Here is a 19,901-nt window from a genome sequence, read left to right on the forward strand (position 1 = left end):
CGGCAGTCATTCAGGAAATGGAATCCATAAAGCATTTTCTTACATCCTGACACGACAGGGCCACCCACACACACAAGCGCACATATATATAAAAGCAAGGCACTACAAAATGAGGGTCACCGTATAGAAGCCCCTGTGCAAATACATTTCAAAATCAAATCCAAGGATCTCGTTTAGCCCCGTGATGACCAGAACAAAGCACGGCAGGAACAAATAGAAACGCAAATAGATCAATAAAATGAGGAAATCAGAAGGAGAAGGAGGAATGGAGGAATAAAAAATGCAACTCACCCGCTGTCGGTGAAGAGAAACTCCAGATGAGTCATGTGGAGCTCCCACTGGGGAACGCCGTAGCGCTTGGCCAACGACTCGGCGATGCCGTACACCGTGTCGTCCAGGGTCCTGAAAACGCGCCGGAAGGGGAAAATAATCGCTCATGAGTGCCGTCTTGTTCCGTGTGCGGTCGTTTGGTCGCCGGTCTTTTGGTCGCTGTCTTTTGGTCGCCTGGACCCAAACAACGGGCCACCGAAAGACCGGCGACAAAACAAGATAAAACAACATGGTCTACACATCAATAAAAGGCAACAATGGCCATGAGCAGTTTCATTGAGCCGACGTGGGAATGTAGAAGAGTTTGTATGTACATGAGTTGTCCCCTTAGGAAGGGACCAAAAGTCAGGGTCTTAACAAGTTCTCCAACAAAACACAATAAAAGTACAGGAAATTTGGAGCTTTTCTTTAGCCTAATCATTAATAGGGCATTAAGTATGACTAGATAGTCATTCGCAGTTTGTATTTAGGGAATTTGAGCAACCATTTAAATGGTGATTATCAATAACTTTCCGGGCGACCAAAAGACCGGCGACCAAACGACCGAGTACCGACCGTCTTGTTCAGGGGGCAACGTCGTTCACAATTTCTTTTCTCAACTTCACTGGCTGGCTGGAATCGATTTGCATTCGTTTGAACCGTTTTGAATTGTAATATTTTTTGGAATAAAGCACCGGTGTGAAAGCCAAGGTGGCATGTCAAGCGCCTGGCTTGGACTTACTTTTTGTAGTGTTGGAAAAATGGAGGCAGACAGAAATGGGAGACACGGTGAGACTCACTCGGCCAGGCCCAGGATGGTTTCCTTCTTGTACTGCGGGTCGGCGGCGAAGCGGCGCGCGTCCACGCCGCGGCCCAGGCCGCGCAGGACCCGCGCCTGCGTCAGGTCGCACAGCCGTCGCCGGTAGTGGCGCAGCCGCTCCGCCAGCTCCCGCACGTCCTCGGGCCAGCCCGAGTAGGCCGAGGCGTGCTCGCCGACCATCCGGATCAGCTCCTTGGGGTCGGCCTGGCGGCGGCGGCGAAAAAAAATACAGTCACCGGTCAAAATGGAGGCTCAAAAAGTCAAGTTTTTTTACTCATTCACAGCGGACTTTTAATTCCCTAGTATTTTTTTCTCACTAGGCAAAACGTGGCCCCTAAAATCGCCTCAAGTGCATTTTTTTCCTCCCTCCCTCCCTCCCTCTCCACTTCACCTTGAACGGCGCCACACATCTAGCGTAGCGTAAAAAAGACGTTGATTTTTGAAAAGCCGGAGGGGGAAAAGAAACAGCAACAACAAACACCTGGAGTCGGCCCGGAGAGAATTCCGCCGCCATTTGCAACTAAATGAGTCGGGCGCCTGGAGCGGTCGGCGCCTTATTGAGTGGCCTGCCAAATTATGCCAGAAAGAATTGGACGGGAGCGTCGAGGCGCGACGCAAAACGGAGCCCGCGCTTACCGCGTGGCTTCGGTCGTAGCCATAATGTGGAAAATGAGAAGCGGCGGGCTCCGGGATTAATTCGGGGGGTGCCGTGCCGATGCTAGCGACGCGGTCGTTTGTGGATTTGGATTCGGATTCCGTCGGGTTTTGGACAGTACAGTGGTACCTCGCGATACGACCGCTCGCCGTACGACATGCTCGTGTTACGACGGAAATTTCGATCGAATTCGCCCGAGATACGATCAAAATTTGGTGATGCGACCAAGCCAGGTGGCCATGGCACTGTCTTTTTTGCATCTCTTTCGTGTATAAAATATATCTACGAGCACTGGGCGGACTTTTGCATTTCCACACCCGTTTTTTCCCCACGTTGGTCTACATTTACATACAAGGTAAACAACGATGGATCAGCAGTTTTGCAAAGAAAAGATCTGGAATATATACACTCGGTAATCAGACACGGGGAAGCGGCAAATTCCAAACAACTTTTGAAGACTCCGGCGGAACGTCCGGGTGGGGTCAACCCGTTACAAAGGTCAAAAAGATTAAAACAAAATTAGAATTCAGTTTTGTGTAAAGTTACATTAAACGTATGTTTGAATGTGTCTGTATATATTAATCCAAGTTAATTTAAATGTGTTTGTTTGTTTACGAGAGCGTTGTTGCCGTGGATAAAGTTTTTTCAGAGGGTTGGAATCAATTCATTTGTTTTCAATTCATTTCAATGGGAAACGTCCGCTCGAGTGACGAAAAGCTGGTCATACGATCTCAGTCTCGGAACGGATTACGATCGTATGTCGAGGTACCACTGTAACAGAATGGTCTGGCTGGCGTCAAATTTGTTAACAGACGGATCGGCGCTTTTTGGTTGGAAATTCCAAACGAAGCGGATTGCGAAATAGCTCATTTCTTCCAAAAGCAACCTTCGACTCCACCAGAACGCCAAAGCTCGGTAAGCGAAACGGCCCACGGATTGGGACGCACCTGGTAGAGCGCGTGCGCCTGGTCTTCGAAGCGCGGCCGCAAGCGGGCGTAGATCTGCAGCGCGTAGTAGTAAGCGGCCAGCTGGAGGGACAGGGCCGAGTGGCAGCGCCGCTCCAAACAACGGTTGGCGTCCAGGACCTGCGGTGGGTGGTTGGGTGGGGAACAACAATTAAACGGAATTCCGTCAAAGAGTATTCGCGGGTTCGCTGCCACCGGGGAAAGTCGGCGTCCGTCCACCCACCTGAGGCAGCGCCAGCAAGTAGGACAGCGCCAGCGCGGCGTCCCGGGGGAGGGCGTCGTCGGCCAGCTGCAGCAATACTGTGGAACGACAGCGGCCGCCGTTAGCGTTCAAGAAGAGGAAAAAGTGTCGTGCTTCAAATTGTCCCCGTTGACATTTCTTTCTTTCTTTCTGAGGACTGACTTATGGAAAGATCCCAAAGAACACGGCCACTCCAACCCAACAAGTGCCTTTCACCTGACTTTCATTTTAAAGTGCACTCTTCCATTTTCCCCGCAATGCAAATGAATTGGAGTGCCGCTGCGGTAGAATTCGGAATGAACCAAAAAATACTATTAAATGGAAAAATGTTCTTTAAAAAAACAAACCACTCAATTTCAAGCATGAAATAATTAACACGCAATTTCCGCATTCACTTTTTTTGCCAATTTATCTGCTGGTTTGGGCCCCTTTGAATTGAATGGAAATGAATGCTTTTAAATAAATAGATAAACCTAATCAAATAAGGAGGCTGACCTTCGGTGGCGGGGAAGACGTGGCTGCCCTCCGTCTTGGCTTCGGCCAGTTTGCCCGTCCTCAGCAGGGCTTGGGCGAAGGTCTCGGGGGGGACGTCCTTCAGGGACGAGTACGCGTCTTGACTCTGCGGCGGCAAGGGAGCGGCGGTTATAGCGGGAAAATCCTTCCCGCGGATGGACGTGTATTGCCGTCAATAGCGCCAAAAGAAACGGAGACATTTCAAAATGGCCGGTGTTCCGGCTGGTTTTTATGACCCGAGAGCAGGCGCTTTGAAATTGGAATTTCTTCTTTTTTTTCCCTGCGCGCATCGAGTGGCGTTTGGACGTTCCGCCTCCGCCGCCGCCACCGCCACCGCCACCCTTCTCACGTTGACGACTCGCAAATTGCTTTTGGCATCCAAATGACTTAGCGGAATCAATATTAATTTATTCCCGAGCTGGTGTTTTTTTTTTTCGTCGGGGATCTGTTTGAAGTCAAAAGGAGGAGGAAGAAAATCTAATTAAACGCCTCAAGTCAAGGAGCCACTCAGGCGTATTTGCTGTAATTTAAGAATGTTGCCCGAGGCGAGAAGCGCTAATAATAAGCGCAACCAGAACCCAGAAAAAAAAAAAATGAACGCATCATTGTCGCTGCATACAACCCGCCTTATGGAAAAAAAAAAAAGTCTATCTTTATGTCGCGCGAGTGTTGGGCCAGAAATTAATCCGTGGGAAAGAAAGTTCCAGAATGGGGAAAGCGATCGATTGGTTTGGACTGGAACGTTCAAAACGCTTTGGACGTCTCTTGCCGTCCGTGGCGCACCATCGCCCAGGGTTGTGTTCGTAGCTATTGTTATTTCCGGTCGATTTTAGCGTCACCGTGCTGAAAAACTAGCTGACAATTTTCTATTCTTTTTAGATCCACTGACCGGGTCCACGTAGGGATTTTCCAGCAGGTCTCGGTAGAAAGCGCAACAGCCTTGACGCTCCATCTCGGAATTTTGCCCGGAGGCTTCCTGCGCGTCGCCGTCCTGGGAGGGAAAGAGAGAGAGATTAGCACGGTCACGGTTTAAAATGTAGCAGGACGTGGTCCAGATTTGATCTGACGCACGTGAGGCGGGTGCAGGTAGCGCAGCGACTGCTTCCACCAGCGGTGGTCGCCCAGCGCGCTCAGGACGGCCTTGGTGGTGGTGCCGGTGTTGGCCAGAACTTCCATGGTTTTGGCCGTGGTGCGCTGGAGGAGGTGGCCCGGGGCGTGCTCGTGAGGCGGCACCGTCTGCCAATCATTTCCCGTTCAAAACCAACGGCACCAATTTCGGCGCCTCCCCTCTGTACGTACCGGAGCCGAGTCGCTGGCGTCGACGCCCTGGCCCTGGCCCTCGTCCTTGCCCTTTCCCTGCTCCTCGCCCTCGCCCTCGCCCACGTCCATCTGGCAGCCGACCGCCCGGTAGAGGACGCGGGTCCGCAGGTCCACGGAGGCCGCCAGGAGAGTTTGGATGCGGTCGGGCGGGCAGTGAGCCATGGAGAAGGCCAGGAGCTGACGCCGACCCTCCCAGTCGGCCAGGTCTTCGCAGCGGCCCAGCTGGCTGCACACGTCCCAGGCCGGACCGTAACCTGGAAGGCCACAATGTCATGACTGGGCGGCGACTTTGGCGGACCGGGCGGGACGAGGCGAGCGCTCACCGGCGGCCATCAGGTCCTGACAGTGGACGTAGGAAGCCTTAAAGTCGGGCGCGTGGAGGGCCTGCTGGGCCAGCAGCGTCAACACTTGGCCTTTGCGGGCGCCCTCGTCGTCCCCTACAAATAATAACGACACGTATTGTTGTTATTTCCAGCTTTGTCAATAAAAGAAGTGACTTAATATTGAGCTGGAACTTACCTGCCACCCGCAGAAGAGCCGCCAGGCTGAGCAGAGTGGTGGCCCGTTTGTAGGCGCTGGGGCAACAGGCCACCACCTCCTCCACCAGAGACACGCGCTCCGAACGCAGACGTACTACCAAAAAACACACAGAAAAATGCTTAATAGATGTAGAAATGACAGGAAATAAACAAAAATATATATGTCAACACCACCTGACTCTTACATTAATTAACATATGCTTGAAAACCATTGCCCCTCTGTATATTAGCTTTTAAATTTTAAAAGTACAATCATGATAAACCCCCCAAAAAAATCTCAAAACGTACAAAAGGTTCGTTGTAAATCTAATATTGATGAGACGAAACTATGATAAAAAAAAATCTCAAAACGTACAAAAGGTTGGTTGTAAATCTAATAGTGATGAGAAGAAACGATGATAAAGGATGTACCTAAGCAAGCTAAGGGAGAAATGTCAAAATAGCCTCTATTAACAATGGCGCCTTCTTGACCGTGCCTTTTGACACAACCCCCAAAAATGTGAATACAGTTGACGCATTCCTCCTCGTCAATAGAAGACGGGCGGGTGGGCGGCGGCGGGACAATGGCGTGGCCTTGAGCTATAGAAAATATCTCACAATGAGCGCATACAAACAACCTTTTCTTCGCTTTACAGACCGCCCCCCCCCCCCCCCCCGCCACATCGCATTTGCTCACAACACTCTTTGGCACGGGTAACCAAACAAAAAGACTCAGAGAAAATATTTGATAAAAACTCCCACTTGGAGTGAAAAATATCTGGACGCGGTAATTTATTGAACAAAGAGAAATAAAAAGCGGGGGAAGACACAAAGAAAGCTTTGGTTGACGGCCGGCCGGTGTCCAATCGGCGTTACCTTGCAGCGGCAGGATGTTGACGCCAAAGTCCCCCAGCAAGCCCAGAGCGTCGATCAGGTCCAGTTCCTCGCGGACGGCGGGGGGCCGGTCGCTGATGAGCTGCAGGCAACAGCTGAGGAAAAAAAATGTTGAAGTTGAAAGGAATTGTGCATCTTGATAAGCTTATGAAGTAAACATAGTCAAATGTAGCAGGCGCGGTCTTCAAATACGGAAAATGTGTCATATGTAGACATTTTTTTAGTGGTACAATTTTAGCCTGGCGGCCCGCCAGGTTTATAAAGCCCAAAATAGGAGCGGTGGATTGACTTGACGATGCATTTGTGGACAATGAGTTGATTCACTCTTGCAGGGATAAGCGCCAAATCCATATTTCAGCTGTTTATCGCGCTGGGAAAAAGGGCGCCGATGATGAGATTGCGTTTTGGAAAAGGAGCCGCTTGGTGACGGCCAAATCCCACATTATTCAGATGAATGCCATCTGATGACGACGTGGGGAAACCATGCGCTTCCAGCGGCGGCACGTCGCGTAATTGCCGTGGAAAATGAATGATTTGGATGAAATTTGGCCGGCGGAGGCAGGGAACGATCGCTGACGGATGCTTTGTTTGCGCAAAAATACACTTTTATGACGAGGCCGCCGATATCCAATGAGGGAGCTACGTGGGAAATGAAGCGGAATGGGCGCGAGCCACTGCCGCAGCAAATTACCGAGAGGAAAGGACGGCCATTTTGGTGGAAGGCAGACATTTTAGGTCAGCTTTACCATTTCTTGTACGCCGGTTTGGGCGGCGGTCGGAGGTCAAACTCACCGGCCCAAGGCCATGCAGGGGTCGGTGGGCGCGGTGGACGAGTTGAAGTACTCCCTGGCGGCGGCCAGCACCAGCTCCACGCTCTTGTCGTAGGCCACCTCCACGGGGGGGCCTTTACCCAGGAAGGACGGGGAGGCGGGGCCGTCGTGGCCTGCCTAAAAAGGGTGGGGCGTGTTTAAAAAAAGAGGGGGGGCCGGTGGCGTTGGCGACGTTACCTCGGAGCGCTGCATCAGCTGACCCGCCAGGCGCACGTTCTCCACCCGGCTGGAGCACAGGAGCGATTCCACGAAGATCTGCGGACGGGACCCATCAAATGTGAACCCTGAGAAGGATTAAATCAATGTCCATGGGTGTAATACTGACCTGATGGCACACGTGCGGTCGGAGACACGTGTAGACGTTGCGCTGCATGTCCAGCAGGTCCTGCAGGAGAGCCTTCCACGCCGACTCGCCCGCCGGCGGCGTCCTGAGAAGAGGAGGAACTCGTTGGTCAAATCCCGGCCGGCATGAAGAAACGGCGGCGCTCTTACTTGCGTCCGGTGTGTCGACACAGCTTGACCATGAGCTGGCGGCCTTCCTCCGGGCTCTTCTCGCTCTTCCTCACGTAGGAGATGGGCTTGCGCAGGCCGTGCTTCTCCAGGACTTCCGCCACGCTGTCCACGGCGGACGGCAAAGCGGATAACGCTATTTTAGTGCATTAGCGGTGTACTGGAATGGGCGCAGGCGCGTTAGCTATTTCTTCACAGAAGCCAAAATATGTGTTCGCCATCCTCCCCGACGTTTGGGGAGGATGGCCCCGAGGGGGAACGAGGAAGAAGTGGCGCGACGGTGAAATGATTTTGAAAACGCCCCGGGCCGTTTCGACGCCACGGGACCCAAGCGGCTCCTTTGATCTACGGCGACGCGGCGTGCTCGCGGAAGGAGATGTTAAAAGGTAGAAGTACGCCAAGTTCAAAGCGCGCGCCTTCAGACGCTCTGGCGGCGCCGGCGCCGAGCTTCCGCTCGGCAAATATTTTCCGATCGGTCCCGATGGACTCCCCGAGGGTGGCAGACGTCTTGGATTCATTGGACTCATTGGGCGCCATTGAAACCTCCCGCTTTAAATGAATTGAATGCATAGTGTCGTCATTGGCAGGCTATGAGCTCAATGTTAATTTGGCACTAGGCAATGGATATTGGGATTGAATTGCATTTTGTATGACAACGAATGCAAAATGAGTCAAAGTCATGTTTTGGAAGTACTGACATGACTGACAAGGAAAATTTGCATGAAGTGATGGGTCGCCATTGACGACAATAGACGTCCGTGAGCCTTCCCGATTGAAATGGACATCGGTGAATGTCGTGAATTGTCCTTACCTGAGATGCTTCTCGAGACGGTCCACTCGATCGTGCAGGGAGGAGGTCAGGTCCGTTTCGGGGCTGGAGGAGAACAATGAGACACTTTGAACCAGACGGCGAGGGCGTTTGGCTCATTTTTGGGGGAGGGGTCTTACCCGAAACCCCTTTGAGGAAGACACTCCAGCACGTCGTAGCAGAGGCCCAGCTGGTCGTCCCTCTCGCAGCCGTAGACGCACTCCAAGGCCACCAGCATCAGCTGGTCGGAGTCGCCGATCACCTTCTGCGGGCACTGCACACCCCAAAATGCCAAAGTGCTTTGACTGTGAGGGTCGGCAGCGATCCAACCAGGCAGTTTTTTTAGATGTTTTTTTTCCATCGATCTGCTTGGTTAGCCAGTTTTTGAGTGGGGGGCCGTCGCCCCCTTCCCCCTCCCATGCCACCCCGGTGTATCCGCCCACGTCTTAAGCCCTTTCCGCATTTTATTTCAGAGCGCCTTTCAAGACACTCAAGGACACTTGACAATGGAATTTAGCAGAAATGGAAATCAAAGTGGAGAAGAGTGGATTTTGTTTAGAGCGATAACGCCGGGATAGCTTTTGGTCCCCCCCCCCTCCCTTAACGGCGGGCGGTTTGACTCACGGCGGGTTTGGAGTGCTGGAAAATGATGAGCGGCAAGGCCAGGTCGCGGCCGGCGGCGTCCAGCAGGAAGTGGCGGAGCAGATGCGCGGCGGCGCCCGCCTCCCGTCGCTCGCAGCGGTGCAGGAAGGGCAGCATCCACTGGAAGGCGTCTTTGGCGTAGCGCTCCTGGCTCGACTGCGTGGAGACAAGACATTTGCCCATGCTAACTAACGCTAGCGCTCATCATAAAACGGCAGACATCATTCGCGTTCTTTTTTTTTGGTCAATGTAGACTTTTTTCCCATTTCAACAACCCCAACATCAATGAAAAATGATCTCACGTGATCCATGAGTAGGCGGAGCTTGTCGATGGGCTCCATCCGCCGCAGCTCCCGCAGCGTCAGGGCCGGGTGGCGTCGCGTCTCGTAGACCAGCGTCTCCATGGTGACCAGGTCGTCGCACAGCGCCTCCAGGCCGGGGATGTCGCGCTCCGTCCCCAGACGCACCAGCGACAGGGCGCAGTCCACCTGCGACAAACGCGGCCACGGCGACCGTTCGCTCGGTGAAATGCGTCAAATAACCACGTCGAAGTTCTTTCTTTTTTCCCCGTTCTTCCCGCACCAAACCGAGAAAATGAATTTGTTCCAATAACAGACACACTTTCATCCGTAAAAATAAAAAAAACAACCTGAGCACACAAAACAGATTATTTTTATGACATGCCACCATCCAATTAAAAAAAACCTCATAACAGGCCCATAAAATCTAAAGTAAAATTCAATGCGGTGAAGGTTTGGAGCTCAAAGCATCTCCGGGTGGAGGGCAAAGCATCAAGGGACCGAGGGAGGATCCCTGGGGCGTCCCGGAGCCAATCGGCAACCGGGAAGGCGAATGGGGGTCTAATTAGGAGGGACGCCAACAAAAAAAACAGAAAGAAAAGAGGCGCCATTCCTGGAGATGAAGAAGGAAGGCCTGGCACTTATCGCGTCTTGGTCTCGAGAGGAGATTCCCTGCTGTAGCCTCGAAAATGAGAAAGCGGGCCCCCCAATCTCCACTCGAAGCAGCCGACGGCAGCCATTTTACAGCATTTTCGCACATTTCGAGGGTTGCGGTCGACGCTTGTAACGAGGAAAAAAAATGAGCGAATGAGAGAATGGACTCTTCTTTAAGAAAGACAATCAAAAACGTCCGTCTGTCCGTTCTTTAAAAGGTTTTACAAAACGAGACAAAAGGGCCATTTGCATTGCCGCCACCTACTGGTGATTGTGCAGAAGTAAAAAATATAATAATGACTCATTTCATTAAAAAAATACATTTAGTATTCATTAAAATAAATTAAGTTTAAAGATGTAAGTGGAAATAAATGAACCAATAAAATTAAGAACTAGACTAACAAACAAAAACGAACATTAAATTATTGAGCAATACTGTCATTTAATAGCGTCGTCAAAACAAAAAGTAAGCAAACGGATCTAATTAAAAAACAAAAAAGCAATAATAATAATAAGAGAAGATATATGATTTAATAATACATACAAGGAAGATAATAGATAATAATAAAGGATGAAGAACCCCCCCAAAAAATGAAAATGGCATACCTGTCGGGAGCACGATTCAATCTCCCCCGCGCGACCGCGGTACCAATCGGACAAGAGGTCCGCGGACGGCGTGGCCCCGCGGAAGCGCATCATCTCCGGGGCGTCCTCGTACAGCGGGGCGTCGTCCTCCGACGGCTCTTGTCCCAACGCGGCCCTGGGGGAGGTCCAAAAAAAAGGCGTCATCCGGGTCAAAGACGGCGCTCCAAAAAAGACGTCGCCCGACGGCCTGACTCACCTGCACTCGTCCGACTCGCACCAGTCGCTTTCCCGGTGCCTGCGTTCGTCCCAGGCGATGAGCGAGCGCTCGCCTCGCTCGTCCACGCTGCCCACAAAAAAAAAAATAAGGCAATTTGCCGCGTTATGGTATAACGCCCGTTGGCCATTTTTATGCACTCGGCGCTTTGACGACTCCAATTTAGGGGCGGCGTTAACGACGCTCGACTGTGCCGTGCCCGCTTTACTAGACGTGTTTACTTTGGCCGGGAAAACAAATAACGGCGACACTCAAAGGCTTCGTAAAAGGCTACGCTCTCGTAAAAAGCCAGAAAATCAAACGAGGAAGCCGCGGCTTTTCGGCCCGTTAAGAAGCGCCGCCATGGACGTCTGGCTTCAAAAGGTGACCTAAAAGCTCCTCAAAAATCAACTGGCGGTGACCAAGGAACACAAAGTGACACGGAGATGCCCTCAAATCCAAGAAATGTATCGGAAATGACCACGAAAAGCTGCAAAATGAATCATCACAAAAATGACTCAATCGGCAAAAAGTGAATCGCAAGTGAGCCAAACTCGGACTGACATCATGAGTTAAGGAGGAAGTGACCGGAAAATACGCGGAATTCAAAACAACGTCACTTTTTTTTCAGGGTTTTTCAACTATGGCGTCTCCAATTTCATTAAAAAAAACTCATAATATTGCACATATGTGTAAATAGCTACCAGGCCTCGGGCAGTAAGACGGTGTACTCGTGCGGCGACGTGGTCTCGGGAAAGTTGGACAGGATGGCCAGCCGATGTGGGAGCACTTGAGCGCCGTGATACGTGAAGAGGATGTCCAGAGCTTGCACGTTGCTCTCCTGCACGACAAGACTTTTTCATTTTCCTTTGCTGCCACGGCACAATTCCTAGTCCATTTTCCACTTTTCTCACCCTGGCGTAATTCCGAGCCGACAGGACGATATTCTGGCTGCGAAACGTCTTGAAGAAGCGGGCGTCGTATTTCTGCTCGGCGGCGTGGGGTCCGCCCAGGATCTCCTGTGGGGCAAAGATGGCGGCGACCGTCAAGGTACCGTACGCGATCTGCGTGCGATTCATCGGAATTTCACCTGAAATGAATCCCAAATCACTCAGCAATTATTCCACAATCTCAAATCAGCCCTGAGATCCGTCTTAAATGGGTCTGCGATTCAGCTGCCGTGGGTTTGAGATCAATTCCCAATAGAAATTGTAATTTGAAAGAATTTCTACCCGGAAATGTGCCGGCCAAAAAAAAATGGATATCAAGCGGGAGAGTGGAGATTGCGGCCGAGGAAACGGCGGCGAATTTGCGGGAAGATGAGATTTCAAGCGGCGGAGATAGAGCTCGCTCCAGCGGGCATCGTCATGGTAACGCCGCCGTTCTCGCCGCTCGTCTATGAATATCATATGAAGGGGATTTTAGCGTCCAAAATAATAGCCTCGCTTGTGTGGGAAAATTTGCACTCTACATTAATAAATGAAGGAATATTTGATATTTTACACGGCTTTCAACAAACTCTCATTTTTAAGTGTTTCCTAAAAAGAAAATAAAGCATGCGGTTTTAACTAGCCGCAAATTGAGCATTCACAATATGCGTACCCCAGTAGTATGTCAACTGCCTCTGTTAGCTTAGCGATTTGGCTAGCGCTAGCCTCGTACGATGCCTGACTTTTACTCGATGTAATCGATGAATCATTGCGCCATTAAAAAAATAAGTCAACAAATATTGTCATGGACACTAACTACCGCATTTTGAGTTAATTTATGACACAATGCATCCCAAGTTGTACCTCGTACGTGGCCAACCTGTCCAGGTAGGACAGCAGCTTCAGTCGGTTGCGGCACAACTCCTTCTGCTCCAGGGTCAACCTGAAAGGCAAACATTGGCCTTTTCATTCTTTTCTTTTTCTCTTTCAGCGTTCTAAAGAGCGCAACGTAAGCGTTCATGGAACAAATGTTAGCAATTGTACTTTTTCTAGTCTACTTGAATTCAAATGCTAATCAACTGTTAGCATCCCCAGCATTCCCTTTTAATGGGAATGGAATGTTCCTGCTGAAAAGGGACATCTAATGCCGTCGAGGCGGCCAATGATTTAGCAAGAAAGTGGAAGGAAAAAAAATGGACAGCAATTTGACTGCACTGGGGACCATTTGAGCGTCCCAACGCCGGTCAATTGCTGCAAAAGCCCGTAATCCCGTCGGTGGAACAACTCCAAGATTGCGGCAAAGCGGCGTAATAACCCCGACGGAGCTGACCCGTCTTAATCCCTCGTCAACCGGTGCGCTATCGCCGCTTACCGGCCTTCCCTCCCACCAGAGATTAACGGCGGCTCTACGCGGTCATCACGGCGGACAAAGAAAGGGAACTCGCTTGACACCGACAGAGAGGGACGTCCAATCCATTAGAATGGGCAAACGGACGGAGGCGTCGCACTAATCCGCTCGGCCGCATTCCGTTCAATGACTCCTTGAACGCCACTGACGGCAATAGACGTCCAACCTATTTGACTAAAGCGCCCCCTTTAAAAGCACTGACGTTCGTTCATGCCTTTTTTAATGCCAACCTGCCCATGCGACAATGCGGAACGCACGTGATCGATACCTAGCCATTTCTATATAACGGCAATTTACTTAAAAAGAAATTACCAAGAGAATTATAATCCATATCGGCCCGGCGCCAAGGCAACGTCAGGCGGGAAGAAGGCAATTCATTACAGCCTCTAGTGATTTGTTTCAATCCAATGGTATTTTCCTTTTGGGGAGACGAACGGCGTCGTCCGAGAGCCCCAACCGATGTGCCGTTCCTTCCAATGGTCTTAAAAAAAGACGCCGGGCCGACGCATTTTTAAGCAGCGGCGTTCATTAGCGTAAATGGCGCGCTTTCGCACCTTTCCCGAGCTTTAGCGCCGGCCCGTCGGCGCGCACGGGAGGTGATTAGTGGCCGCTGAAGGCATTTTCATTAGTCTTTCCCCGGGCGCTTAACAACAAAGGCATAAATTACAGCCAGATGATTAGCCGCTAATCTGCGCTAGCGCCGGCGTCGCCGTCGCTAATGTCCCCTCCGCCTCCCCCGGACTCATCAAAGCGTTATTGGGAAAGGCGGAGGAGCTGGTTCTCGTCTTTCCTCCCACGCCGCCCGCCGGGGGGAAAAATAAATAAAAAATGAACGACTTATTGGTAGCTCAAAATCAGATAAGGTTTTTTTTTTTCGTTTGCTCGCCTTGTCCAATTTGAAGGAACAGGGACGGTTCTGACCTGGCGAAATCCAGCTTTGCCAGCAGCTCCCGCCTCCTCCCGGCCTCCTTCTCCGCCTCCACCCGGAGCTCCTCGTCCTCCGAGAGGTCCTCGTAGGGCGCGTCGTCCACGTCCAGGTCGCCCGGGGCCACGAAGCGGCCGGCGTCCTCCCCCTTGCCGATGGCGAGCAGGGCCTCGGGTTGGGTGCCCTTCAGGCCGTACTGCAGCAGCTCCTTGGCCGCGTCCACGTTCTCCGGGACGCGTTCCACGCACTCGTGGAGGACCCACGAGCGCTTGCGGATCTTGCTCTGCAAGGGTGAGGCGAGCGGGGTGAGGCGAGCGGGGTGAGGCGGGCAACGGGGAGCGCCGAACCCGTGGCAACGGCGGGCTCTAACCAGGTAATCTTGGATGGAGGCCACGCTGACGGCGCTCTTCCTCCACTGCCTCTGGTAGACCAAGTCCGAGTCCAGGTCGTACGCTCGGGCCAGAGACAAGGCCTCGCCGTATTCTTCGTTGTCGATCTGCGCATCCAAATGAACATCAATATTTATCCCTTCCAGATACGGCCAATGCGTGCTCATATTCATTAGCAGGGGGAACGACGTGTTACGTTCCATATTAGCGTTAAGCTAGCGGGCGAACGCAACGTACCCAATGTTTCTTTCTCGGTTGTGATGAATTAATAATAATAAAAACAGTATTGAGTCCGCCTTCAGTTTGGAAGGAAATCTTTCATCGAATAAAAATACACTGATCCATGCTAATAATTTGTTGTAGCTGCCTGTTAAGGTACGGAAAGTAGGTAGCAGCTCATTTCACTAGCTGCATGGCATGGATACATTTAACGACTTTTTTCGGTCTCAAATTCTCCGAAAATCGCACATTTTCTCAAACTAACACAGCCGACAACAATTTTTCCTGGGTAATACTACGACTTTAATCTCAGTCCTGTTTTGGGGGGCTCTCATTAAATCCATGGTAGATATATTGAGTGTAGAATTGACTGAAAATATAACCTTAGCCTACACCTAGGTCATGCCACGGTTAGTGCCAGGTAAAGAAAAAAGAAAAACTATTCTAAGCATCAGCCTTCAAATTTCTCCTCTAAACAAGCGCCCGTATTGCCATGTGGGAAGCATCGGGGTCCTATCGCGGCCTTGAAAAGCATTTGATTGGACAATAGCCAGCCCACGCGTACGCGCATTCTACCGCCGTGTGGGAGGGAGTACAAAGCGCCACATTAGCCAGTCTGCTCCCTCCGCGCTTCCTCCGGGGCGGAGAGAAGCCAGCGCGGTTAAAGCTGTCGTAGGAGCGCATCGGAAGAAAAAAATGGCGTTACCGCTCCCTCGAGCGCCGTCTCGGCGGGTCCGGCTAATGAAAATGTTGGCGGCGGCGCAAAGGTCCCGGGGCGGCGGAGAAAGCCAATAAAAAGCTAAAATTTCAGGAATTGGTTACTGTACCTTTAATCCTTCATTTATATCAACTCAATGAAACACACAAATGAATCGTCACGTGATGTTTTTGATAAAACGCAGTCGAGCGTACGGCGTCTGCGGCAAAACGCCAGCGTTCCCCAGGCGGAGCAACAATGACAAACGACCGCTAACCGCTCGCCGTCGGAAGCCGCGACCAAGACTAATGGCCTCCGACCACGATGAAGGAGCCTGGTAAAAATGACGGATGGGTCGGCGACGCTCAAACATGGAGGGCTTTTTCAAAAAATATAAAAATACAGCCGAGGCAAAATTAGAATTCTTGAAACGCCGGCCTTCCTTCCTTCCTACCTTTCTCTGGTAGAGTTCCTCGGGCGTGGTGGAGCGCAGGCTAATCAGCCGGTAGTTCTTGAGGACGGTGCGAGGACGCTTGCGTGGCGGCGCGAAGCGCTCCATCTCCGTCACGTAGTACAAGCCCCGCTTGAGGTAGCCGAAGTAGCGGGCCTTGGCCGAGGACTCGTCGTCCGAGTCCGAGTCGGCGCCGCCGCCGCCGTCGTCGTCGTCCTCGCCCGGATGGCTCTCCGGGCGTCCGCGCTTCTGGGCGAGCTTCACCTCGCACTGGGACGGAGAAGAAAAAAGGAGCAAAAAAATGGGAGCGCATACTTTAGTTTACTAATTCCTCAAATAACTCATTTTATTTGAGCTGATATATTTTTCTATTTAGTTTTTAATCAACACTAACATTCCAATTGGATTTCAAATATTGTTTGCAGACCCTCATCTTATTACAAGAGAACAAGACCATTCAAGAAAATCAAACTATTTACGCCCAAGACATTTTTACATTTTTTTTCTAATAAAAAAAGTCAATATTTTGGATTGCTTTTTAACGGGGGCGGAAAAAATGTGCCAATTTTCGTGGTCCTCGTCCAAAGCGGGACGATGATCTTTTTACCGTTTCCCCAAAAAAGAAGGAGCGCAATTTCTCTGCCAACTCAGAAGATGACAAAATGGGGCTGAAGAAAAAAAAATGTCATTTTCATCTTTTGGGACGCTGTCTGCATGTACAAGTAATAGCACAAGCGGGGCTGATGAAACTTTCCCAAAAAGTTCCGAAATCTCTCGTTCTTGACGCCAGAACAAGATTAAACTACATACTAAGAGAGGGGAATAACACTCGAGCTTGTTGTCATATCCGGGGAGACCAAATTATACATGTGGATTTCATCAGAACGCACCATGGCCAACATCATTTGACTAAGGGACAACTATATTGAACCTCAAATGGACGACTGTATCAATTTTGGAAGATTTGTAGCAACATTTTAATGTTGTTGATCGTTGTGACGAAAACAAAAATGGCTACATGTGACCCACATGTATATTTAAGCATGAAATTTGATGAACCCTAATGATATTGCGTCCGTACATTTGAGAGAATTGTCCCCCCCGCCACCAGGTGGCAGCACTAGTATACCTCCAGGCTGAGAAATCCCCCGTCGTGGGCGGCCGTCACCCGGGGCGAGGTCTCCAGCCACTCGCAGGATTTTCCCAGCAGGTTGCGCAGGTCGCGCACGGACGAGACGGCGACGGCGCCCGAGCAGCGCGCCAGGATCAGCGCGTTTTCGCTCCACCAGTTGACGTCCACCAAGGGCCGGTAGCGCTCCTTGTCTAAAAATAAAGGAAAAAAAATAAAAGAAAGAAAATAAGACGGCTTCCCGCCGAGAGCGCCGGCAGCTGAAATATACCTTTTATTTTCTTCCTCTTCTCCAGCGAGCTTTTCCACTCGGGATTGATCTCCTCAAATCCTGGCTGCGGGGGCGGGATGCACAAAAGATGGAGATTAATCTGGTCGCCCCCTTTACGTTTAGGGGGAGAATTTACGGCTTCTAAAAAAAGAGCTGTGGCCTGACGCGACGCACGCAACCGAGCGGAACGGATGCTAGCGCGCGTAGCCAAATAAGTACGTTAGCCAGAGCTCTGGAGCTCAAAAACAAAAGAAAATCTATGCAAATGACCATAAGAGCAATAATAAAAATGTTACTAATAATGAAAACCAGATGAAGGAACTGCACATGTGTGTGTGTCCCAATGAATGCAACTGCCCTTCCCCCAAAATGGAGGTTTTGCCGCCATCCTCGGCAAGCCTCACCTGTTGTTCCGGCTCCCACGCCGCCCTGCGGCGAAGCGAGGGCACGTCCCAGAGCGACAGGCGACCCGAGAAGTGGACCACGGCCAGCAGCGTCCCGTCGGGGCTCAGGCTCATGCGGAAGACGCCGTCCTGAGGCGGGGGCGAGCGAGTGAGCCGGGTGACAGCTGAGGCGAGTCGTCCCCAGACCGAGCGAGAATGAGCCAGGGGACAAACATTACCTTTTCCTCTCCTCGTCTGCCAAAGAGCCGCAAGCCGGGCATCCTCAAGAAAGTTCGCTTCTGGCTCTGATGGCGGAGAGAAAGGACAACGGGCCAGGTGGTGCATTTAGAAAAGGACATGTGACAAGTCAGGACCAGTGAATGAGAAATTGCCCATGGAAATGAATGCAAAAAAAGTACATTCTTTTCCATAGAGTTTTTAGTAGGACATGCTTTTTGACTCTCAGACTGAAGTTAGTTACATTAAAGGAAGGAAATAAGAAGAATTTGAGAGATCCTTGTACCGGGTGGACGTCGTCCTGGTAGCCGGTGACCTGCTTGTAGTGGGGGGAGGCGGAGAGCGACCTCCACGCGCTCAGGCCGCAGGAGCCCGCCTCGGAGCCGCCGTCGTCTCCCGGGGGGCGGCCGGCCACCAGCAGCAGTCTGCCCACAGCGCCCTGTTAGTCGCCCGTCGAAGCGCCCCCCGAAGCGCCCCCCTCGCTCGGACCGCCGGTATGTATGCTACCGGAATGGCCATTTCAAAATCACGTCATCTTGTCGACTTACCGGTGGCCCGGGTGGTAAACGGCCGCGGTGACGCCGTGCGGGTGGTGGGCGGAGAAGCTGAAGGTGTGGTTTTCCTGGACGTTCTGAGTGGTGCCCACGCTGTTCCGTGGACAGCAAGAAAAAAGAGGAGGACGTCAGCGTGCGACAATTGGAAGACATATTTTTTTGCTAACAAATAAAAATGAATGAACAGAATATTACCCATGTTTTTTTTCCCCATCAAAATCATTTAATTCTTATTTTTGCTCCATCATTTACAAAACAAATAAAAATAGAGATTCCCCGCCATCCGCTCACCTGACCAGGTAGCTCTTGAGACCGCCCCCGAACGTGATGACGAGCAGTTCGGCCGACCACTGGGCGCTCCCCGTGTACTCCAGGAAGATGAGGCCGGCTACGGCCGAGCCGAAATCGCCGGGGAAACTCGGCGCCTGGCCGGCGGCGGGGAGGAGACGTCAATGGCCGCCAAAGGAGGAAAGGCCAAAGCCCGGCGATGGGTCGCTTACCGGCGGGATGACAAAGAGCTCGCTGCCCACCAGGTCGAAGAGACGCACGGTGCCCGTGCTGTCGGCGAAGGCCAGCAGGGCGCAGTGGTGACTCCAGGCCACGCCGCGCCATTGGGGGTTGGGGTCCTTTGGCACTGGGGGACGAGAACCAGCGGACAAGCGTCACACTCATCCGAACGACCCGAGGCCCTTTAAAAAAAGCTACAGGCTTCTACATTTCTTTAATTAAAAGGGTTTTAGAATCCATTTTATAAAGCATCACTGCTACCTGGTGGCCATTGGCAGAACTGCAGCCTATTAAAAGCCGTGCTTTTTTAAAGCTTGTTAGGCGAAGATGCTCGCAACGCAAAAAAATAATTACATGTTTGAAAAAAATAAATACATGTAAATAGAACCTAAAACGGAATAACTGTTGAGTCATATTTCCTATCATTTCCCCTTTAAAACCTTTTAAAATATTTGACATTTTTTAAATTCTGGGCTCCATTTCCAAAATAAATACATGTAAATAGAACCTAAACGGAATAACTGTCATATTTCCTATCATTTCCCATTTAAAACCTTATTAAAATGTTTTACATTTTTTTAAATTCTGTTATCGGTCATAAATTCCGACAATTTCCCTTTTATAAAATTTTAACCATCTTCTCCACTTGAAAAATTCCATTATTAATAATAAACCGAAGCAAGTCATTTGGATATATTATTAATCTTCATTCAAATATATAAAAACGGTCCACTTTTGGCTCACTTTGAATTGCCATCCATTATAAACCACGCGAGCACTTTTTGTTTTCTAATCATCATCCACGCGGAATATGATACGGTGGCAATTTCCACGCCGTCATCCCCCATCAAAGTGGAATATGTATTTCTTTATGGGGGATTTGCTTTGAACAGCCGCTTGTCTTGTCGTTTTGGTGTCACGGCGCACGTCGGCTCGGATGACACGGGGCTGTTGAGCAGCGATAAAGGCGGCTTCTTTACATCGGC

The 19,901-nt window shown here is 50.9% G+C and overlaps 1 protein-coding gene across 1 annotated transcript in view; it reads right to left on the reverse strand.

Annotated features, from left to right (window-relative positions):
* The window catches only part of nbas (NBAS subunit of NRZ tethering complex), a 31,434-nt gene that overhangs the window by 9,329 nt on the left and 2,204 nt on the right, over window positions 1-19,901 (reverse strand). Inside the window, 34 exon segments of the mRNA XM_077587940.1 lie at window positions 292-402; window positions 1,110-1,333; window positions 2,732-2,869; window positions 2,973-3,049; window positions 3,486-3,609; window positions 4,393-4,494; window positions 4,575-5,077; window positions 5,147-5,260; window positions 5,343-5,456; window positions 6,218-6,330; window positions 7,028-7,182; window positions 7,243-7,320; window positions 7,391-7,493; window positions 7,558-7,680; window positions 8,387-8,449; window positions 8,524-8,657; window positions 9,008-9,181; window positions 9,328-9,513; window positions 10,585-10,738; window positions 10,820-10,906; window positions 11,521-11,657; window positions 11,731-11,835; window positions 12,610-12,688; window positions 14,075-14,361; window positions 14,449-14,574; window positions 15,838-16,104; window positions 16,964-17,157; window positions 17,235-17,298; window positions 17,639-17,767; window positions 17,857-17,922; window positions 18,141-18,279; window positions 18,403-18,501; window positions 18,700-18,833; window positions 18,909-19,042. Coding sequence (XP_077444066.1) covers window positions 292-402; window positions 1,110-1,333; window positions 2,732-2,869; window positions 2,973-3,049; window positions 3,486-3,609; window positions 4,393-4,494; window positions 4,575-5,077; window positions 5,147-5,260; window positions 5,343-5,456; window positions 6,218-6,330; window positions 7,028-7,182; window positions 7,243-7,320; window positions 7,391-7,493; window positions 7,558-7,680; window positions 8,387-8,449; window positions 8,524-8,657; window positions 9,008-9,181; window positions 9,328-9,513; window positions 10,585-10,738; window positions 10,820-10,906; window positions 11,521-11,657; window positions 11,731-11,835; window positions 12,610-12,688; window positions 14,075-14,361; window positions 14,449-14,574; window positions 15,838-16,104; window positions 16,964-17,157; window positions 17,235-17,298; window positions 17,639-17,767; window positions 17,857-17,922; window positions 18,141-18,279; window positions 18,403-18,501; window positions 18,700-18,833; window positions 18,909-19,042 — 4,837 coding nt within the window.

Source organism: Stigmatopora argus, chromosome 19, assembly GCF_051989625.1.
Source record: "Stigmatopora argus isolate UIUO_Sarg chromosome 19, RoL_Sarg_1.0, whole genome shotgun sequence".
In the NCBI taxonomy this organism is placed as follows: domain Eukaryota; kingdom Metazoa; phylum Chordata; class Actinopteri; order Syngnathiformes; family Syngnathidae; genus Stigmatopora; species Stigmatopora argus.